Source organism: Colias eurytheme, chromosome 1, assembly GCF_061535395.1.
Source record: "Colias eurytheme isolate Ceu_HAF_F1 chromosome 1, ilColEury1 Martin Lab GWU primary, whole genome shotgun sequence".
Classification (NCBI taxonomy): Eukaryota; Metazoa; Arthropoda; class Insecta; order Lepidoptera; family Pieridae; genus Colias; species Colias eurytheme.
Genome location: NC_142980.1, coordinates 5,886,319 through 5,909,805, shown reverse-complemented (window position 1 = coordinate 5,909,805; position 23,487 = coordinate 5,886,319). Strand labels below are relative to the sequence as shown.

The 23,487-nt window shown below is 34.7% G+C and overlaps 2 protein-coding genes across 3 annotated transcripts; one reads left to right on the top strand and one right to left on the bottom strand.

Annotated features, from left to right (window-relative positions):
• Positions 1-684: 684 nt before the first annotated feature.
• Rrp6 (exosome component Rrp6) lies at positions 685-20,270 on the top strand. 2 transcript variants are annotated; one of them, XM_090101930.1, is made up of 14 exons: positions 685-855; positions 1,624-1,805; positions 3,919-4,084; positions 4,260-4,432; positions 4,535-4,752; positions 12,113-12,231; positions 15,144-15,307; positions 15,647-15,830; positions 16,310-16,458; positions 16,781-16,919; positions 17,674-17,801; positions 18,292-18,406; positions 19,496-19,573; positions 19,759-20,270. In XM_090101930.1, the coding sequence occupies exons 1-14, from the start codon at positions 793-795 to the stop codon at positions 20,212-20,214; spliced, it is 2,334 nt and encodes a 777-aa protein (XP_089958056.1). In that variant the 5' UTR covers positions 685-792; the 3' UTR covers positions 20,215-20,270. The 2 variants fall into 2 exon arrangements, with proteins under 2 accessions (XP_089958056.1, XP_089958046.1); XM_090101920.1 differs by having other exon boundaries at positions 685-861.
• Positions 20,271-20,807: 537 nt separating this feature from the next.
• On the bottom strand, positions 20,808-23,449 carry LOC149911010 (uncharacterized). Its single transcript, XM_090118275.1, has 4 exons — positions 22,958-23,449; positions 22,661-22,792; positions 22,257-22,412; positions 20,808-21,134 (listed from the first exon to the last, which is right to left on the bottom strand). The coding sequence occupies exons 1-4, from the start codon at positions 23,447-23,449 to the stop codon at positions 20,808-20,810; spliced, it is 1,107 nt and encodes a 368-aa protein (XP_089974401.1).
• Positions 23,450-23,487: the final 38 nt, after the last annotated feature.

Here is a 23,487-nt window from a genome sequence, read left to right as displayed (position 1 = left end):
TTGTCTAGTTCATCTAATTTATCGGCTGTGGATAGTCGAGCTCTTTTTTTCACGGGTGATTTTAATGTGTTGGTATCCTTTTGTTTTTTTTGAATACGCCCTATGTGTTATTTTCATAGACAAATCTGTATAGTCTGTAATCTGAGGAAAGTCTATGGAGAGTTAAATTTTTAATCTGTGCAAGTCGTTCAGTAACATCTAGACATGCGCAAAACAGTACGTCAAATAGTAATGCAACATCACGCATCTCTTCCACGGAAGTGATATTACTCCGTAACATCACACATTACCCGATCGATTTTTAATGAAATGATGAGATTAATAATATTATAATGTTTATATCTGAGGTTTATATTATATTAATGGTGAAATGTGAAGTATTACAGATCATATTGAAAAATAGCAATAATAACTGCAATACTTATTAGTTATTACATATCGTAAAATTACAATTTAAGTAAATATTTAAAAAATGTAGTTGATTTTCCTTCATACTTGGCCACGTACTTTATGTTGTTTGTTAATAATTATAATGAACGCAAGCAAATGTAAAACAAAATAAAAAAAAGTGAGTGATGCGAGTGATGTTTGTAACTGATGCGTAATGCGTGATGTTGCATTACGTGTCAAAGTGATGTTACTTTTGTACTATTACACGCATTACCTACCCATGTCTAGTAACATCGAATTTGTTTTGTTCATTCTTCACAAATCACAGCTCATCTCACGCGTGTTACAAAAGAAATAGTTTAATTTTTTTTTTCCATCTTTTTGTTTCGTTTGTGTTACAATATGAATTCTGTTTTAAATCCAGAAGCCCCTGAGTTCTATCCACATTTGAAATCTGTAACTCAGGTACAGGTACTGTTTGCTAATACATTAAGCATGTGTTTTTAACGAAAATCTGAATTAGTAACTTCAGTCTACCTACTTTATCAAAATATAGTCGCAATAGTTTGAAGAACTTTAGGGGATACAAGGGCCACTTAAAATACTTTCTATTTTCTTCGCTCAGATCAGAATTTGTTGGAATGTATGCCTCTCGCTTTGCCCAATCCCATTTATTAAAAAAAAAAGTTAATATTGCTCGACTTGAAATAATAGGGCTCACTTGATGGAATACCTTGAATCTTCGAAGATTAAGTAACCTTACGATTTAAAAATATTATATTGGTGAATTAACGATATTAGCCATAAATGAAGTAATAAAAACTTGTTGGTTAGAATACTTAGCTCTACATTGTAAACTTGGGTCCTTGGAAGTTCAATGAACATTAAAAAAATATTTTGTCTTTTTAAGTTCAGAGTAATGTTATCAAGAATCTGCATGTAAACATGATTTTGATAAGGAATATAAGTTCCACTCATGCTCTATGTTTAAAATAGTAAAACTTGTGTTTTATAAAACTACTTTTTCATTATTCAATAAATTCCAACAAAATTGGTCTATCATTAGGCTTGTTTCATCCAAATTCTTCACATACCATAAAGTTAAAATGTAAGAATATATTTTGTGTTCTACAATCACTATTTATACATATTTCAATCTAAGACTTTTTAATTTCCATCAACATTGTTGTTATTTACAATTGATAGAATTATCACATGCAATTTATATTTCAGGATGGATACATGTCAGTTACAAAGTCAATCAAATCAGTAAACACAATGCCAATAAAAACATCATACAGAGTGTTCAAAACCTTCAATGATTTCAATGTTGTAACGTACCAAATAAGCGAAAATGTTATTGTACAATCAAACAATATAGTGGTCAATGATCTTCCATCAGTGAAGTTTAAGACGTAAGTGTATTTATATTTTGTTTAAAGCATATTTGAAAACCAAAACAATGCTTATCATACTATGTGTGTGAAGGTTTAGCATGGGTTGGTACTTATGAATGAATTTATGCCACATTTGACCTCAAAACTTCAATGCCTTCAATACTGTTGAATATCTATTAAACTTAAGTGATTGTTAAATATGTCCCGTTTTAATTCTCTTTTATATAATTTTGTGTATACTATTGTGAGTTCAATATATCTATGTCCAAAATATTTGAGCAGAGTAGAGCATCCATCCATACTATATAATATTATAAATGCGAAAGTAACTCTGTCTGTCTGTCTGTTACTCAATCACGCCTTAACTACTGAACCAATTTGCATGAAATTTGGTATAGAGATATTTTGATACTCGAGAAAGGACATAGGATAGGTTTTATCCCGGAAATCCTACGGGGCGAAGCCGCGGGCGGAAAGCTAGTTTTGAATATATTGTTAGACGGCATAATCACCATGCTGTCAGTTGATATGACAAATACAATGGGTTAGAAAATTAATTGAAAGGTGTAAAAAATTTGTAACTGATATGGAACAAAACAGCCTTTGTTCAGTATATTGTTGTTATGATCATATCCAATACCCATTCATGAATTACAAATTTCATCAAAATTCAAGGATTCTGAAAAATATTCCATATTTATATATCTAAATTTTCCATCATGCTTACTTTACCGCTTTGTGACTATGAAGAATCTTTATAATTAAATAAATGTTTACCATTATAGACAATAATATTGCTATATTTATTATAATTGTTTATCATGAAAGGAAGAAAGGGCTTGGTTGTAAACATTTATTCAATATCTTTTATGCATTTGCAATGTCATTTCGCTCTGCGATGTTTCATGTTATTCATTTTATTGCTTTTATCATAATTAAAAGCTACCCTAGAGTATATCTTGGCTTATAATATGATTTTTAGAAGCAATGATACCACAGAAATGGCTATTATAGAAACAATACTCAGATTTGATAATAGAAAAATACATATCATTCATTTTTATTCATTTGTAATGGCACATAAAACTGCGAATTTTTATCTAGTTAAGTAACAAGCACAGCAGTGAACAATCATTTCCTTACTTCAAAATATCAGCAGAACAAGTAGGCAAAAATATTACCTATATTTTATAAAACATCTGTTTTGTCAAATTGATGTGAAGGAAAGGAAAATTTGAGATCAGATCATCAAAATTGGTCATCTAAATTCCACAACAACTTAATAACCCCTACTTAATATTATAAATATGAAAGTATATCATCTGTCTATCTGTCTCTCTCTTCCTCACGCCTAAAACTACTGAACTTATTTGGATGAAAACTTCTGAACCGGTTTAGGAGATATATGGTATAGAGATAGCTTAAGACCTGAGAAAGGACATGGCTTATACCTAGGAACTTTGGCGGTCTTTCTTTAACTACGGGGGGGGAGGGAACTTGGGAAGCCGCAGTCGGAAGCTAGCAATTAATAGTTTTGTATGAAATACATGCAGAACAGCTGATGATAATATTATTAAGCTACACTGATTTATTTACAGTAACATGCAATTTTCTTTCTATGTATGTTTATGCCTGTAGTTACTTGATATAATATGTGTTTCTCTTATTACAATATAAACTTGCTAAGAATGTCATTATATTGCTGCATGCGAAATCTTTTATTTCCCTTCTTGATTAGGTACATGTTGTAAATATTGTCTGTCTATAAACACTTATGTTAGATTTTACATCAAGTCACCTTGTAATCAGAAAATTGTATTTTTCTGAAAAGTTTTTTTAGAAAAATTATAAAAAAAATGTTTAAATTATTCAAGTAATATAAGTAAAAAGAACAAGTTTCATCAAAATCTGTACTTTGTTATTAACCTAAAAGAGTAACATCCATCTACACTACTAATATAAGTAGAATCAATGATTTAAAAGTCAACCCTCATATTTTTGTATCTTGTGTACTTTATACAAAATGAGCAATTTATGAATGAAAAAATATGTAAATATTGTATGGACTGTGATATATTAAATGCTGAATATCACAAATGTGTACTTACAAAGCATTTTCACTGCACAACAGCAAAGACAATGACAACAACACGGAAAAAGTAATTGACGCCAACGATTATATGCTAGATCGTATACACATAAACATAGATGGGGTTTGTGGAGTCAACACAGGTTCCAACTTTGTCGCTAATCCTAGCGCCAAGTGGAACAATGCACCTGTTATCACGAAAATACAGGTAATTGTACATTGTATTGATTTGATTTAATGTTGATTAGACAAGAAATATAAGTAACTTAAATTGGATATTTAAATAATGAATATTGAAGTTAATAAAAGTTGGACATATCTATACATTTCTTTTGAATTAACCTGCCTTTGTATATGCTAATATGGATTCCTTGTTTTTGTAGGTGGGGTCAACAATGTTTATTGGAGCGAAAAACATTCCAAGACCACAGTTGTTTTTTAAGGACCCAATTGATAATTCTGAAAACTTGTGGGTACCAAAAATTTCCGATAAGCCAAATAACATCAAACCGTTGACGTTAAACATAATATACAACGATGAAGGTGAAGCTGTGGGGTAAGTTAAATTTTTATATAAGGTTGCATATAATCTTGTTTTGTTAAGGACAAGAATGTGCAGTGTTTCCTATATTATTTCATTTAATAATTTCTTCCACAGAATTGAACATCCATACAGGATGGAGTTGGATTTATACGTGCCGCCGTTTAAGTTCATAGATCCAGATGAAGAGGAGCCGAAGTTGAGTCCTTCGTTGGAGAACACGAAGTTGACGTATATTGACACGGAGTCTCAGGTTGACGCGTTGGTTGAACACCTCAGACAAGTGGACGAGATCGCGGTGGACGTAGAGCACCACTCGTACAGGACGTATCAAGGTCAGTTGTGTTTTAAGATTGTTTTGTTTGATCGGTGTAGGGGGGGGGTCTGGTGGGAGGGGTTTGGTAGTATACCTAATTATTACTATGTTTTCAATGTGAAAAGTAAAGAGTGTGTAATGTGTATGTGTAAAGAAAATAAAATATAGAATTGGTTTCTATTATTTGTTTTCTGGTGTATTGTGTAACTCAAAATATATTTTTTGAAATAAAATTAGTTATAAATTCGTTTTTAAAAAGTACAAAAGAAAATATTCTATTACTGTAATTACTTTCAATCTGGCGTATTGTGTGGGCGCTTTGTTTTAATAGATAAGAAATAATTGATTTCTGTTGTGACTGTGATGCGTTTACCTTTGACTTTGAAATGCAATTACCAAGAAATTGAATTGAGATGTGTCGACTGAGTACATTATTATGGCTTCACCAATTACTTAAATTTGAGCCACTAATGTGACTTCAAATGATGATTAAACTATTTAATTTGATACTAACCAATATTCATGGAAATGCGAATAAATATCAACATCTTTTGTGCATATATTAATTCGTCGTATCAACGACGTGCGACGTTGACAAGAAGCTAGGTCGCGTTAGGGAAAAATCAAGTCGCACTTGAAAGTATGGCTTTAAACCCTCATTAAACGATGAAGCGTGTGTTTAAACGAGTCGTATGTATATATGTATGTGAATATCTCGCCCAGCAACATTCAGCATGTGCATGCAACGCGACGTTGCCAATCTGCGTTTTGTGTTCGCCCAAAATTATACGTGTTCCCTCTTTCGAGTATTCAATGCAACGTCTGCCTACGAATTGTTAGGTTTATGTCTAATCATCTATTCTTTGGTTTGAAAATGTACAGGTTTTATTAGTAAGGTAACGATATTGCGTTATAATTGCTCCCAGCGTTTGAATTGAATTTATTCTTATTTTTCAAGACTGGATTCTGTTACGGCGTAAACGCATCAAAAAAAATCTGTAATCGTGCGCATATTTTATGTTACTTAACGAATATATCTGAAGCAATAACAAGTGTTTAATTTCAATGCTTTTTTTATTTGTTATTAATAGTTTGGAAGGCATGCGCTAAACTACTTATTAAAAATCGCATAAATTGGAATACGTTTTGCTTTACATTATCTTGAATGTACTTTTAAACGTATAGGTTAATTAAGAAGGAGGATGTTTCTATTCGACGTATTTGAATTACCTATATAACTACTGAATTTATATAATTTTTAGTTTTTATTAAATAAATGCTCCTAAAAAATGTTATAAGATCATTTCAACGCTGAATATCGCGTACCGAGTTACATGATACGCTAAGGATATGGCGACGATTTTATTCAATTGTAACCGCATATTGCACTGTACTGCGTCGCAGTGTTTACTTATAGAAAATTGTTCCCCTTCAAAAGGTAATCAAGTTTGATTGAGGATGCGCTCTCTGAATATATAACTAAGCAATCGTCCCGTTGATTGGTCAAATAACAGTTCGTTATACAATACGACGTTCGTATCTGCCTCGTGTACGATTTGAGATGAACATATGTATAACTTATATAAAAAGGTTACCAAGAAAATTTGTGGGATGTATTTACCGCGTATCCAATAACTCAAACTGTAGAACAGAGTTGAATATAAATATTTAAGACAACTCTATGTCCACGTGCTTGTAACTTTTATCTTCTTCTTCTTCTTCTTTCTTATATATAAAAATGAATCGCAAAATGTGTTGGTAAGCGCATAACTCGAGAACGGCTGAACCGATTTCGATAATTCTATTTTTATTATATTCCTTGAAGTACGAGGATGGTTCTTATGTAGAGAAAACGTAAATATTATGTACCACGGGCGAAGCCGGGGCGGACCGCTAGTTTTGAATAATTATTATTATACACTAACTTTTTTAAATTAATAAGTTAAAACAAAGACACAGGTTCAATATTTAACTGATTTAATTAAATATAGTGATGATAATTTTTGTTTTCAAAATAATACTTGTATTTTGATAGTTAGCTACAAATTAAATATTGTTTAAATATCAGTAGAAATTATCTATAACTAAATAAAATAAAATAAATATCTATTTATAGGAAGATCCTGTCTGTTTATCGGCTCAAACCACTCAACGGATTAAATCAAATTTGACCATTAGGCGCTTATACTTTACGGAAGGTTCTATATAAAATGTATAAAATATATTTAGTGCGGCAATGAGTTTCAAAATAATTTTCTTTCATGGCATACGTGCAAATCCGGATGTAGTCGCTAGTATAACACACAAATAATTGTAAAGCCATGTAACATGGAGAAACAATTCGACCGTGCCTTATCTCCTTATTCACACTATCGCCCGATTGACTCCACTGTAACGTGACTCGCTCCAGTAATACAATATATTATAATTTATAACAAGTAATTAATCAAATCCCTATAACAACATATATTTGTAAACTTATGCCCTTGGAATAGGTTATTTACAACTAGCTTTCCGGCAGCGGCTTTACCCGCGTAGTTAAAGAAGAATCCGCGTAGTTCCCGTGGGATTTCCGGGATAAAACGTATCCTTTGTCCTTTCTCAAGTCTCAAGCTATATCTATACCAAATTTGAAGTAAATCCATGCAGTCCTTTTTGAGTTTAGCCCGGCCATAAATACAGACAAACAGACAAAAGTTGTAAAAGCATATTTTTAGCTTCAATATCGATTGTAGATCACCCAAGTATTATTTTAAGAAATATTCAATATACAGTTTTGGCTTTCCTATGATTTTATTATTTAGAACTTATAGATTGCATACGCATGTTGTTGAGTCACGCTAAATAGAACTATATAAATATATAAATTAATTCAGTAGCCGCAGACTGCAGACATGGTTCACGTTTATTGCCTTATTAATTCAAACAATAACTACAATTGGAACATGTTAATATTACATTAATATTTATCAAATATTCCCACTTATATGAGTATGTGTAAATAATTTAACTGAATTACTTATGCAATGTATTTTTCAATGTTGATTAGTTCAGTTGTGTTTGAAGCAAAGCGCGTTCCTTCAGATTCATAAGATAATTAAATTTTGCAGCTAAATTTATATCTTATATTTGATTTACAGATTGATAATATGTACTATAAAAAATCTACTGGAATCTTTTAACATTAAAATGAGATTAGATCTTTGCATTGTTTTATTGTAATTTTAAACATAATATGTAACATTTTGCCGTAGTATTGAATTATGCATTCTATTTTATATCTATTCATAAGTATTTAATGAATATGGGTCAAATGGTGATTGGGAGAGTGGGGAGTTACGTCAAACAGTCGGAAGTAATCCATATCATCGAAGACATTTCTAATTTATTGAGTACACGGTTAAACTGCATCAAAATTATAATTATTTCATCGTTGAATAAACTGACGTGTTATAAATTAAACAAAACACGCAGGTTTTTATGTTGATTTTTTTTTTAATTTTTCCTTTGTTATAGAGCTAGAGGTAATACGGAAAAAATAATCGAATTTCCGGATCCGTATGCATCCGACGTACAGTTTTATCTCGCGACACGCGTCGTCATGTTTTATTTATATTGTTTCATACGAGAGCGCCGCAAGCCGTACAAGTTGCTAAGGCCGTGTCATTGTAATACTTACACTTTAGTTAATTGAAGTTTACATGGAGTATTTTATATTTTGACGATGTTTTTTTTGTTCGAAGGGGCCATCCATAAATTACGTCACAAGTTAGTAGGGGGGAGGGTATCATCAGGGTGATAGTATGACAAGGGACTCAAAAGCTTGTGACGTCACATGTGAAATTTGTATGTGATCAAAAAACTTTTAAGCACTCTCGCTACAGTATCTTTCTCACAACAATACTTAACTTCTAGATCAGTTTTATAATTCAAGTGAGACATTTTAATGCGAGTGGGGCATTTAATCTTACCAGAAATAAAGATATGAAAAAAAATGTAACTACAACTGTTTTTCTAAATACATACGTTATTTTGAAAAATGGGTGTCGTCACATAAGGGGGAGGGGGTTCTTATAAATGTGACAACCTGTGGGCTGGGATAAGGACGGGGGCAGAGGTATAAAATTTATGTGACGTCATTTATGGATGACCCCTAATGTGAAATGCAACTTTCCGTAATAGTTGATTTTTTCAATAATTTTTGATACTTGTATAATGATGTCTATTACGCAAATATTACGGAGTATTGTGTCGGAGTTTTGTTTCGTTCGCACAGTATCATAACATAAACACCTTACAATGCGGTCTCGTTGCTAAGTTTCCAACAGACGCCCTTGACACGCCGTTTATAATTTCGTCACCCTTTGCAGTCGCGTCGGGTTTCATCTAATACAATGTTTTCACCTTTCTTCTCGTCGATAATTATTTTTAAGCTATTGCATAGCTTCTATCGCGGGCCTTGAGCGTGGGGACCGAATCGAGAAATTCCGTAACGAAAAAACCTCACGCTCCCCACTCCGACGGGCACGGAAGTGAGGCTTGAAGGCATAGCATGTTCTAAAAAAATTTATGATTAGATTTTATCATAATATGTAGAGCTTAGAGCTCAATTGCAGAATACAAGACGGATTTATGATTGCACAATTTTTTTTAAATTTTTTGGCATATCAACATAAAAAGTCGCTTAGATTAGACGCTATTTTGTCTTTAAATTTTTTGTAAGATTTATTTGAAAATTATTTTTATGTTACAATAAAGACGAAAGTTGATTTTTAATTTTAATATTATTATACAATGTTGAAATTATTGAATACAAAATACAATAAAAAATATTACAACTGTAACTATATACATATAAATAATTATTGATCAATTGCATATTTGTGCAAGTTTTCCTGGATATAATATAGAACATACTAAATTCTCATGTCACAATGTTGGTTGCCATATTACTCAGAAACTGGGTGACTAATTTTGATGAAATTTTATATTTTAATACATTCGGTAGATCTAATGAATGGGTCGATAATAGATCGTAAACAATTTTAAACTCCTAAGTGATAAGGGTCAGCCAGAAAAACGTTTGCCGGACAGCAAGTTGCATTCTATTTTTCTAAGCCTGAAATACAGACAATATCTAAAATGTACACAAAAATATTCATTCGATTTTGTTAGCTGAAGGAATAATTTATTTTTTATAAGTCTGGGCTCTAAACTATAAATAAAACATGTTGTATCAGTATTTCTGCTGTACTTATGGACGGATTGTAAACAATACTCTAAATTCTAATTTATACCTACTAGGTTATCTTATCGATGATTTATCCTTTGAAATCATACTAGCTTAAAGGTTTATTATTAATTTTTGTGTCTGTATTTACAAATAGAACTATTTATTGAACTAACTGTTTATGTGCTGTGTGTTGTACGTTTAAATTCTTATTTACGTCAAGTACAGTGAAGTAGAAGAAGTACAAGTAATACGTTGTGTTAAGAAAGAACGAATCGTCGCTTAAAATTGTATCGTAATTGTTGTAGAAGTGAGTTAGTTAGTAGAAAGATTCGCAATACATTCGCATCGATCACAGAAAACTATGGCGTTTATTGAAATAAACTAGCAGAATTGGAATACATACGTATGTATTACGTATAAGGAAGGACACGTGATTGCTCGCGCACCAATCACGATATTGTCAATTGTCAGTGGACACTTGCATACATTGTGTGGTCTATTCAGATGCAACTACCGATCGTTGCGAGGAATCTCTTGATTGAATTAAGCATCGTTACAACCAATCTAACATTGTAATATATATAACTATACAATCCACTTGATCTAATAGACGCTGTGACTTTTCAATGTCAAGTGTAATTATATTATGTTAACTAGCTGACACGGTAGACGTTCTGCCAGGACACCTTTATCAATGAAATATAATAATCAGTCTAGGATCAATTCTCAGACTTTCCGAATATACCTAAACAAACAATATCATCGATTTCGCTGCTTTGGAGGAATTTGTTTACAAATACTGACACTAGTATTCTGTATGACGATTTTAGACGATGTATTTATATGTAAATTGTAAGTTGTTACTTTAAAAGAACTCTGCTGGGATTTTGATTTTTTTGAACTAGGATAAAATTACAAGTAGTCGTTATTTTAGATACTTATAGTTGACGAAGTGTAATTTTAATTGAAACGGTTATGGAAAACAATTTACTTTCTTTGTGAACCTATCGACATTTTGTTGTATCAGCTAAGCTTAGTAAATTTTTTCTCACCGCATTTGAAATCCTTACTTTACTTTAATATTTGGCCTAAGAAGAAAATCTATCTAATACCTATATTAGATACTATGTACTTTGCACTACATATTAATCAAAATTGCTTCTCGGTCTGTCCTATTTTGGTAGGCTAGGTATTAAAAAATATGGATTTAGAATTTTGGTGCGGATTTTCTATAGATTGATAGGTTCAAGAGGTTCAAGAGTTTATAATTTGTTAAGTTTTAGACAACGCGAGTTTTAGACAATGCGGGCGAAACCGCAGGCTGATATGTTTTTATGAATATTTTCGTTTATACATAATGAGTCTCATTTTATGTAATGTGATATGTACATTATGTACATTGATGTGTACATTATACATATTTTGAACGGTATTATAATCAGTGTTATTGCTAGTATTATATCGATGAAACCTTTAAATACTTTTTGGAGAAAGTTATTAATTAATTTTATATTTTAAAGAATTTTATTGCAAAAACTCAAAAGTAGGGAAATTCAGAATTGTTATGAGGAAAGGATTTTGAGTAATGCTCTATAATAACAGTAAACAATACAGTTTATTAAGAAATATTTTATTCGCTTGTGTCGTGTTTCGTCCACACGGAACCGAGCAAGGCCAATGACTGAGTATTCCTGTTAGCTGCCGCGCATTCGCGATATAGCGAAGGATCCTTATGTGGCCTTTGATTATTTTGTGTGACAAATGCGTGACACACAATGCGCCTTTCGTTGACCTTCGCGGATACCAATATCTACCAGTGTAAGGACGCAACATCTTATCGATACGTACTTGACGCTTTCTCTTCAATATGCAATAAATGCTTTGAGTGAATGGATATTGTATATATGTATTCACAAAATAATTTACAATAATATTATAAAGAGGATAGATTTGATTGTTTGCTTGTTTTATAGGCTCCCGAACTACTGGAACGATTTAAAAAAACTCTTTTACCAGTAGTCCTACATTATCTCATGAACATAGGCTATATTTTATGATGTTTTTAATTTTTATTCCCGGGTCAAACCGGGACGAGCGTCTGTATCTAGAACGATAGATAATTTAATGTAAATTTTCTTATTTACAGGAATTACCTGTTTGATTCAAATATCTACTGATGAAGGCGACTTCATAATTGACGCATTGGCGGTCCGAGAACATATACATAAACTGAATCTGTCGTTCACAGATCCAAAAAAATTGAAAGTAAGTTCATTTATATAATAATCTTACTTACATTTTGTTATCATCCAAAATTACACTACTAATCTTACTATTAAACCTAAAGCAATCATTCAATTATTTGACTATAATAGCGGTAACAAGGAATTATAACTATTTTTAAAGTGTAATTTCTTTAGGCGCGTTGAGAGTAAAATTTCAAGGTCGCGTCATGGCGATACTGTCACGTCATGACGTAAGGCGATGATTTTGGTATCTTTGAATCTTGCCAAAAAAGTTTCACTTCTGACACGTGTGCTCGGCACACACACTCTTTTTCTAATTCAAAACATGCCATTTTATTTCCTAATGCGTATTTTAGTAATCGTAATTGTTCACTATAATTTGGGGTTTTGAGTAAACGGCATTCATTTTCGGAGAGTTGACCTTAACCTTTTTTCCCTATCAACGCACGTAACCTTGGCCCACTTTGCAAATGTGTTGAAATGACAATTTACCTTATGAAATTAGTTGACACAACTGAAAATAACGTATTGTGACTTTCATTAATTTCAATTAAAATTAAATACGTTTTTGTTATTATATTTTCGAAAATCGGTTGCGTTTTGTTTGAAATGTGAACATTATTTGTTATTTTTGTTTATTTTTATTTATATCAAAATGCAATAAAATGCATAAAATGTCCTATCAGAAATAGTACCATATTTGCCCTAGGTATATAATATTAGACATAATCCTATTTAACCTCTTTATGACTTATGCTAAACGGAACAATAATAATGCTTTTTTTCTTTATTTTGATTCCTTATCTTACCTACGTCGCACGAATGTTATATCTCTATTGACCTTAAAATATCACATTTGCCTTAAATTTATTCCTTAAGGGTGCACTCACACACATCAGTCACCGTCAAGTCACCGATGACTGATCGGTGACGGTTTGTGTACGTATCCACAAACACCAGTCACCGTCATGTTGTCCGTCAGTCACGTCGCCGGTTTGACTGAATCATTGAACACATACATCAGGTTAGTCAGTGATTAGACGTGTGTCACCCTAGAGAACATGTAGCAATTGACGGTAGCACGACGCTGACTGAACTGAGACGTGACGGCACCGGATGAGTGGGGATAAAAGTATGATACATGTATGGAAAGATTATTTGACGTGCCTGACCGGTGACGTCACTGATAGATTTCGTGCCGGCGACTGTCGTGTGGGAACAGAGTCATACTAGAACTATTGATACATATTTTTTTTTAATCCTGTCCGGTGACGTGCCGTGACGGTGACTGATGTGTGTGAGTGCACCCTTAGTCATAATCCACTGTACTGGCCAAGACCACGTCGGATGACGTCAAATGTCGTCACACTTCGGTTCTAGGTCGCGCCGGTTTCATAAAAATATTTTCCCATACCAATTGTAATTTTAAGATTTCATTTCGTTTGGATTCACTAATACTTTAACTGGGAAAAATCGCGATTCTTGATTGAAAATAAATATCTTTTGGATATCCAATTAAAGACTCTTCTCAAGCTATTAAAATCGAAAAAACAACGAATAAAAAAATTTACGTCTAAATGTCTTGTTACTGAATAACTACATGCACTTGTAAAGATGCAGCCAATAACTAAAATCTTTACAAATCGAGGGTAGGTAGGTTGGACATCGAATTGTATATCCGAATAAATTACGTGCTAATTGACGTTCAAAATAGTGCCGTTCAGAAATGACATTTAGAGCGTTGCGCAAACTTGGACACTTTTTTGCCTTGTGTGGCCACTGGCCACCAAATATGGAATTTGATTGATCGTAGACGAGAATCTTGCTGCAAATTTTGTTTAAATGTTGTCCATGGTTGGTATAGGCTTTCGAGGATATATGGCATGGTGTCTATCCATGCCATTTTGCCTGTATTTAGGCAATGGATGACAAGGCGCCACGGCTCGCTTTCTTTCCGTACGACACAGATTCTGACGGGGCATGGTTGCTTCGGTAAGTATCTGTGTCGAATAGGAAAACAGCCAAATGCTGCCTGTCACCATTGTGATTGTGAGGAGGATACGGCTCAGCACACCTTGGAGTCGTGTCCGGCGTGGATAGCGGAACGCGATGCACTGCGTGCTATGGTTGGATCTGACCTCTCACTTCCGACCGTAGTAGGTGCTATGTGTGAAAGAGAGGATGCGTGGATGGCAGTGCTGTCTTTCTGTGATGCAGTGATGTCACAGAAAGAAAGTGCTGAGCGCGACCGGGAGCGTAGGAATCCCGTGCGTCGCAGAGCACGCCGCAGGGGACGTCGGGTCACTTAGGAGACCTGACGAGCTCCTGCCTTTATCGTTGCAGAGTGTGCGCGGCGGGGGCTGCGCACATTCAATAGGCAACGCGAGGAGGGTGACAGACTGTTGTGGCTGCAGTCTGTTGCAGTGATAGGCATGCGCGTAGGGTAGTCGCGACTACATACGAGTGGATTGCCAATGGCAGGCGCGCGAGGGGTACCGTGAGCGTTCCTACCGGAGATCCCGGGATCCCCTCTTTACTTGCGCGGTAGTAGGCCACCGTGAGGTTTTAGTCAGTAGGAGTCTGACATAACCGTGCTGCTGCCCCCGAAGCGGTCGGTATTCATGATGAATTTCCTCACGTTAAAAAAAAAAAAAAAAGGCTTTCGAGGATAGGTAGTCAGTGGCGAAGCCAGTTAACTAAGAGCCCTGGGGTAAATAAAACAAAAAATAAGGCCTCTCAACGAGGAGATTAACTTCCAACACCGCCGTTGTTCTGTCTTCGCGTGAAGTTTAAATAGCCGTTAAGTTAATTTGGCACAATTTCCCAAGTTTTCCTTTCACAATATCAGACTCAGTTCAACCGTTCACGCGTGATGCCTTGACTAAGGGATTCGTTTTTATACCTAGAGATGTTAATACAAATATCTCGCAGGTCTTCCACGGTGCCGAGATGGACGTGCTATGGCTGCAGCGCGACTTCGGCGTGTACATTGTGGGCATGTTTGACACACACCGCGCGGCGCGAGCTCTGCAATTAGCTACATTGTCGCTAAAGTATCTGCTGATGAAGTACTGCGCGGTAGATACGGATAAACGGTGAGTTTGGTGGAATAAGTAGGTGAGATAATGGGATACGAATAGTGAGTAAAGAAATGCACGCCTGGGTTGAGTGTGGGTGGATAAAAAGTAAACTAAGCTAGAATAAATAGTAATTCAACGATAACTTTAATCCTACCTTAAATCAAGATAAAAAGGCTGTTTGCCTATGTTTTATCATTTTACGAAGTACTTGAAAAAAATAAAATTTAGAAATGTTACAAATAATACACAAGTTTTGGAGAACAGTTCAGCATATCAAGTCAATATTATTTACATGTTATGGCCTAAAACTAGTCCATACAAGTGCAGCAATACTAAATGAATAAATGTTTGCAGTTATCAACTAGCTGATTGGCGTATAAGACCGTTACCCGAAGAGCTGATCGAGTACGCGCGTATGGATACACACTACTTGCTGTATATATGGCGGCGGATGAAAGCAGAGCTCTTGGAAAAGGCACAGGGCAAACCTAACCTACTACTGTCGGTGTTCGAGCAAAGCAGACAGATCTGTGGCACGGTGAGTTGATTTTTGTCTATGCAGTTTGCAGTTTGTGACATCACACTTGGCGTACTTAAGCATTTAATAATTACAAAACAAGCAACACAAATGCACTCGAAAAGTGTCCGCGGTGCATCTTGTCTCCACGCAGTGGTGTGACAAATTTTACTTCACTCATGCAACATACACTTTGTTCCAAATAAAGAATTATTGAACTTGAATTTTTTTGAACCATATTTAAATACAGAAATGGATAAATAATCACAACGTGGCTTGGCCAAGTTCTAAAAAAGACGGGTTGCACTCCTGGAGTGCTGGCAGAAGTGAAAACTTGATTATTAACGTTGAGCATGTTTGATATCCATCCGTCTTACGCTTTTTCGATCAGGTCACGTGTCCTGACGCGAGTTTAAGATTTTATACCCAACGCCGCTAAAGAAGTTTTCACTTCAATAACAATTATTTAGCTTTCAAATGATTTGTAAATATTGTTCCAGACATACCAGAAGACGGTGATAACGGACGAGAGCCACGTACCGCTGTACGTGCGCTCCAAGAAGTCGTTCGACTCGCGGCAGATGGCTGCGCTGCGGCTGCTCTACAAGTGGCGCGACTCGCAGGCGCGGGAGCTCGACGAGAGCACATCGTATGTATCCGTTTGTTGGTTCGTTCACACGTGCTTGTTGCAGTGGCAGGTTTAAGCGCGTCACACACGGTGAAGATACTATAATTACTTAACGTTTTTAAAATCGTTTTAGTCGGGTGACATATTCAGGAACTTGTGTCACACCAAAACCTCACGAGTGTGATCGCGAGTATAACGAGAGAGAGACGGACCGATCTCCCGTCTCATCTCGAGCGCTGCCACCAATAAGACGTTATCACGTAAACATCTCGATCGTAAACCTACTTTACAAACAACCAATTTTTTTTTTCTATTATCATTTAATAAATGATAATTTCCCCAGTTACCTGCTCCCCAATCACATGTTGCTGGCGCTCGCCGAGGCACTTCCGCGCGAAGTGCAAGGTGTGAACGCGTGCTGCAACCCGATGCCGCCGTTCGTTAAGCAGAACCTCATCACCATACATCGGATGCTTTTGTCTGTACGTATCTAGTTATTCTTTTACATTTTTTTTTATTTAAATAATTTTGATATTGACTGTTTTCCCTTACTGAAAAATATTTTATCGTTGCTGGGCCCTAATTGTATGAATTCATGACGTAATAAAATGTAATTTCAATCTTTATTTAATTGACCGTTACCGACAAAATATCTCTCATATATTATTCTATTACACACCCTCCTAAATATAAAAATGATCATGAGTAGCAAAAAACTTACTAGAAGGCACTAGATTTCAAATGAAAAAAGAATCATCCAAATCGGTTCACTCAGTTGAAACTTATTCTTCTGATGTATCAAACCAACTTGAAAAGCTCTTTTTTAAACCCCAAAAGAATAGAGTCGACTTGAGAAAGTCCATTTCGAACTTGAGAATCTCTCTTTTTATCCCATTGAGCCCCGAACGGCCCGATCGGTCCATGACCCAATAGATTTTCTATTGTGTCTGTGATTCCGGGGCCTGAGTTATTAACTTGACTATCTCTATTTTTTGAACCTAACAATATCTATTTTTGAATCAGACAATCTATTTTTGCGAAGAACTTTAGTTGATAATATATTTTCTAATTACATTGTATGTTGTATTTTCTTATGTTTGATTTTACCGTCAAGACGTATAACATCTCAGTCTCCCCGTGACCACGCTCGCTGTAAAGTGTTCGAAACGTCTAGAATGAATAAATCGCGTTTAAAATCCGTTAAAAAGTCTTTAATTTCTACATTGTATGTTGTAGTGCCGCGAGCTCCCGCTAGAGCCGACGCTATACCAGATGCCGTCCACCATCAGCTCGCTGATGAACGCCTCGCAGCATCTCCGGCACGCGCACAACGTGCTCGACCTGTCGCACATGCCCGCTTTCAGGTGACTTTAAATATATTACAACTAGCTGTACCGCGCGGTTTCACCCGCATTGCTCCACTCGTGTTGGTCTTAGCGTGATGATATATAGCCATATATAGCCTTCCTCGATAAATGGGCTATCCAACACCGAAAGAATTTTTCAAATCGGACCAGTAGTTCTCGAGATTAGCGCGTTCAAACAAACAAACTCTTCAGCTTTATAATATTAGTATAGATTGTTTTGTTTTACAAGTAAACAGCGTGTGTACATGTCAGAAGTGAAACTGCTTTGGGGAGATTCAAAGATACCAAAATTTTCGCCTTATTCCATGACGTGACGGTATTGCCATGGCATCTTTGAATGAGACCAATTTTATAATAAATTTAGTCTATTAAAAATGGGTTTGCTGCAAAAATTCTGGACTTAGGTTCGGATCTTAGACCATATATGGCTATACGAAATTGAAAAATGTCGACACACATTAAAATGTTCCCTTTGCATGTATTATAGAGACGAAGACGTGAACCTGGACGCCGCCGAGCAAGTGCTCGAGCAACAGTTCGACGTGCAGCCTGACATACCCGCTTTCCAGAATACATGCGACACCGACTTATATACGAATGTTGTAAGTACATAATATAATAAAATGTAAAAAACGAATAAACTTTATACTTTATAACTATATATATTATGTATTATAATATAACCCATACTAATATTATAAATGCGAAAGTAACTCTGTCTGTCTGTCTGTCTGTTACCCAATCACGCCTAAACTACTGAACCAATTTGCATGAAATTTGGTATGGACATATTTTGATATCCGAGAAAGGACATAGACTACCTTTTATTGCGAAATATGTACCACGGGTGAAGCCGGGGCGGACCTCTAGTACATAATATAGTAAGAAACAAACACACAACAAAAAAATGTTGTGTGGTTTTATGAAACCACGGTAAAAGTGAAACTGTTCGAACGGTTCCGAACACTGCTTTGTGTAGCGCATGTCGCGTGACGCGCTATACACGCGACATGCGCTACACAGACCAAAAAGTTTGAGACGATGTAATAAAAGTTTCACTTTAAAAATTCTGAGGTGTCCTTTGGAACACCCGATCGGAACGAAGTTCCTTTCGTTTTGAAATAAGTATTGTTCAGGTTAATAAATTCACAATATTTAGAAGTTAAATGATATATTAAATAAGTGAAGGAATGCTAATGCTATTGCTAAATGCACTATAGCAAAAGTGTTGTGAGGATTTTCGTGACACTCACCTAGCCCCGCGCGATAAGGAACTTTGTTCCAATAACATAAAAAAGTATAATAAAACGACGAATATCCGAACGCCGATTAACCTAAACGCTCGCTTATTATTCGAATAGGTTCGAATAGGGCAAGGGGCAAATGCATTATGCATACATCTGTTTCCCTGATCAATTTACTTTAGGGACAAGTAGGTGATCAGCCTTCTGTGTCCTGTCAGACCAAGACATTTTTTTTTTCTTCGTCTCCACGGGAAAAAATATCGGGAACGGGAATATAATTAAAAAAGAATTATCGAAATCGGTTCAGCCGTTCTCGAGTTATGCGCTTACCAACACATTTTGCGATTCATTTTTATATTTATAAGAAGAAGAAGATGTTTCTCATGGCCTTAGAAAAAAATTCCACTTTATTTTATAATTTTTAAGTTGATGTATAATTGTTTACAGATTTCTGATTTGAACGTGAACGCCGAGCTATTCATACCTCCGTATGATCGGTACAGAGCGTACCGAACTATTGCAAGGGTACGTCCTTCTGAATTACTTATATTATATTATTTTTATTTTATCGAGTTTTTAGAAAATAAATTCGTATTCTTAAATCAAACATTTTTACAATGTGTGATCCTTACTGTGACTCTTTATTTGTAACAATCTTTCCTATTTATCTTACGTAATGTTTTTTTCAACTTCAATTTATCTTTCCACAGGCGGACGAGATTAAAAAATTCAAAGAACAAGAGGCTAAAATAGCTGCCTTGGGAGAAGGCAACGAATTGATTAAATCCGAAGTGCTTGAAAAGTTGCAAGAAGTTGAGGCGAAGAAAGAAAAGGAACTTGACGAGCTCGCGGGAACATCGGACGAACAACCGAGTACTTCTGAAGTCAACGATGAACAACCCAGTTCCTCTGGGGTCGAACCTAAAGACGAACAAAAAACGGTGCAAAGGAAACGCAAAATGTCCACCGAAAAGATCAAACAGCAAGCGACCGCAGAAACTAAAACAACCGACGGCAACAAAGCCAAGGATACGAGCAAAGATGACGACTCGAAAAACTTCGTCAAACCGTTCCCATACAAGAACGCCAATTATAAAAAGTTCCACAACGAAAGCCACAAAGCGCACAAGCAACAAAAGATTAAGTTTACGAAAAAACGCAAATAGGTTTAAGATTTACTCGTGTAAGCTCTAATAATATTTTTTTTTTTTTTCAATTTGCATTACGGTGTTTTATTTTCCTTTATTCGTGAACAATGTGGATACAATCAGAGTAAGTTTGTCCTATCAGATTTTTTTATACATTCAATATGATTCGAGAACTTAAGTATATTTTTATCTTTCATTATTTATTTTTTTGCTAAATAGACGACGTCAACGACGAAGTGATAGAATTCCAGCGACAGATTCATATTGCAATTGCAATTAAATTACTAAACAATTTTATCTGATAACGTAATGCTCACTAAGACTAAGCACATGAGTAGATAAACTATACAGAGACAAGCTTAAGAATGTGCAAATTCTTATCTTTTTTCGAAGGGTTGTTACAAATGTTTTACTATTTAGGTCTGTAACTACTCAACCGATTTTAAAATTCTTCACCCTTAAAAAGCGTTATCATTATCAAGCTTAACCAGTATTTTTTAATCTCGTGTCCGTCTGGGCAACACTGGGACTAATTCTAGATGAATTATTTTATACGATACAGGAAATAAAAAGGCGTTATTTTACAAAACATATTTACATTTTAAAACGAGTCACTTATCAGAAACATCTTCCGATATATCTTCTTTTATTTTAATTTTATTTTTCAAAGTCCTCCTACCGTAGCCAGAGTCATTTCTTTCCTTCACAATGCCTTTGCCTTCAGCAACTTTACTTCTGGATCTCAAACGGTACTTCTTCCGTGGGTGTTGTTCATCTTCGCGTATTTTCTTGACTTTGTGTGTGACATGCGGTCGAGATTCAGCAACTACTGATACTTTATTTTCTTCTTCTGTGGGCACTTCTCGTTTTAAAGCACTTTTGAAAGTCTGTCCTCGAGATGGCTCGTGAAGAGAAAAGGTAATCCTGTCGTGGTGTACCTATAAAAGTTAAAAATGTGTTTAGCTCTAAACGCAGAGCCGAAAACCTATTAGATACAACATTTTTGTTATATTTATGCTTTCAAAACTAGAATCAAATTTATGGCAAATCCTTAAGAGTAAATTAATCTAAATGGTCTATACGTGTATAATATTGATCCATTGAAATGTTACATTTTTTAGCCCTAACCTTGAGTTTTTTAGAGGACGCAATTTTGTTTTTTTGATGTGTAGGGGGGGTCAGTGTGAAGCTATAACCAAGTTTGTGGGGTCGCCACCCTTGTCCCACGGCCGCCATCTTGAAAATAGCGTTTGAAATGGTTTTTACGATATATCTCTTAAACTATTTATCTGATAAAAAAATATCTTTAACATTATTTGTTGCAAATTAAATTCTCTACAACTTTGGTGTAGTAACTTTTAGTCGTAGAACTATAAATAAAAAAGTTATAAGTGAAAATGTTCAGAAATTAGAGCCATTTATATTTTTCAATAAAACTTTTTTTACGAAGAAATGATATCAGACCATTTTTGTAGATTGTTTTTCGAGGAACATTTTTTATATACAACATTTTTTCATTACGTCAATAACTAAGGTTTTACAGCGCTCTGAAGTGAGTACTATTTTTCAGTACACATTCCATGACCATCTACAAAAATGGTCAAATATCATTTCTAAATAAAATTATAAAAAAAAGTTTTATTGAGAAATATAAATATCTCTAATTTCTGAACATTTTCGCTTATAACTTTTTTATTTATAGTTCTACGACAAAAAGTTGCAGGATCAAAGTTGTAGAGTATTTAATTTGCAACAAATAATGTAAACAATTTTTTTTTATCAAATAAATAGTTTAAGAGATATATCGTAAAAACCATATCAACCGCTATTTTCAAGATGGCGGCCGTGGGACAAGGGTGGCGACCCCACAAACTTGGTGATAGCTTCACACTAACCACCCCTACACATCAAAAAAATAAAATTGCGTCCTCTAAAAAATGCAACCCCAAATGTAACTTTTCAATGGACCATATATAGTGTACGTAATTACATTTATTTTCACTGAATAAGGTTCAATCTAAGTTATTATAATTTATAATATTAGTCATATATTTTCTTACTCTATATTCAATAGTGATATAACACTCCTCTTCGTCTTCGCATATTAGAGAATTAACATCAGCTGGTTTTGCTGCGTTAGCAGGCCTCTGTCCCACACGTAAGAATCGCCACAAAGAACGTATCCGTGAACCACATGCTCGTACCATGTCGCTGACCTGAGAGTATAACAGAATTAAGTAAAAACCAATGAATTTTATGTCTTTAAAAATTCGAACCGAACAAACTTTAGGACCAATTGGGAACCTTTTTAGTGAAGTAAGATCCAGGTTTACGCATATCTACCCAGAGCGGAAAAAACGGTAAACGGTACGTAGTTATTAAACTAAGTTATTAAACTATTAATTTAGAGCCTAAGAATTATCCACTAATAACATTGTAGAATAATTTAAAAAATATTAATTACCTTCATTTGTTCGCCTCCATCGCAAACCCCGTTAGTGTGAGGCTCCACACCAAAACTGTTCAAACAAGCGCGGTCATCTGGCATCAAGGAATCTATTTGAAATGCGCATCTTGGTATTGTATCTGTGCGCTCCTGTTGAGCAATAATTTAATAATATATCTTTTATAAACACATAATTTATTTGAAATTTAAACTTAATCACACAGTAAATTCAAAGAAACTGGATGTTATAACCTACTGTAACTGAGTTCCTATTTTAACAATGTCTTTAACATAAAATATATAATTAAATCTTACCCATCCAACTTCATCACAGTGCTTCGGCTCGTCAGAACAAACATAATAATTGATTGCCTTCGACCCATCTGTCCTCTTTTCAGTTGACCAAGTATACCAGTTCTCACCGAATTTAAACATACTATTTATATGACTTTGGCGATATATCAAGGGAAATATCATTTCATTGGGATGGATCGTCTTTGTCTTCTCGGTAGTTGGTCTCTCCTCTTCATACTCGATCTGCTTTTCAAGTGCATGCCTGTGAGCTTTCCGTAGAAAAGGTAACATAGTTATCTCAACCTTTTTCTTATAATCCCAACTTTCGGTATGTGGATTATCTTCTTCCTCCATTCTGGAATCTTCTTGTTCGGAATGCATTATTACTTTTACTTTCACAGCGAGAATATTTTGTATAAAACATATTAACAGGAGACTACTGTAGCACTTCATTACTGATACTGGTTTGTTAGGAATTCTCATGTACAATCGAGAAAAACATTTATTTAACATCAGGAAGTTGTTCTTGGTGAAACTGTGATAAGCTGAAT

What these genes read in the sequence shown, in the direction of transcription:
- Rrp6 (XM_090101920.1), top strand. Translation starts at nt 793, where the DNA reads ATGAATTCTGTTTTAAATCCAGAAGCCCCTGAGTTCTATCCACATTTG. An exon ending in CCATCAGTGAAGTTTAAGAC is followed by an intron (nt 1,806 to 3,918) that starts GTAAGTGTATTT and finishes ACTGCACAACAG; the next exon opens with CAAAGACAATGACAACAACA. An exon ending in GAGCTCGACGAGAGCACATC is followed by an intron (nt 16,459 to 16,780) that starts GTATGTATCCGT and finishes TAATTTCCCCAG; the next exon opens with TTACCTGCTCCCCAATCACA.
- LOC149911010 (XM_090118275.1), bottom strand. Translation starts at nt 23,449, where the DNA reads ATGTTAAATAAATGTTTTTCTCGATTGTACATGAGAATTCCTAACAAA. An exon ending in ATGGAGGCGAACAAATGAAG is followed by an intron (nt 22,413 to 22,660) that starts GTAATTAATATT and finishes TTATACTCTCAG; the next exon opens with GTCAGCGACATGGTACGAGC. An exon ending in ATATCACTATTGAATATAGA is followed by an intron (nt 21,135 to 22,256) that starts GTAAGAAAATAT and finishes TAACTTTTATAG; the next exon opens with GTACACCACGACAGGATTAC.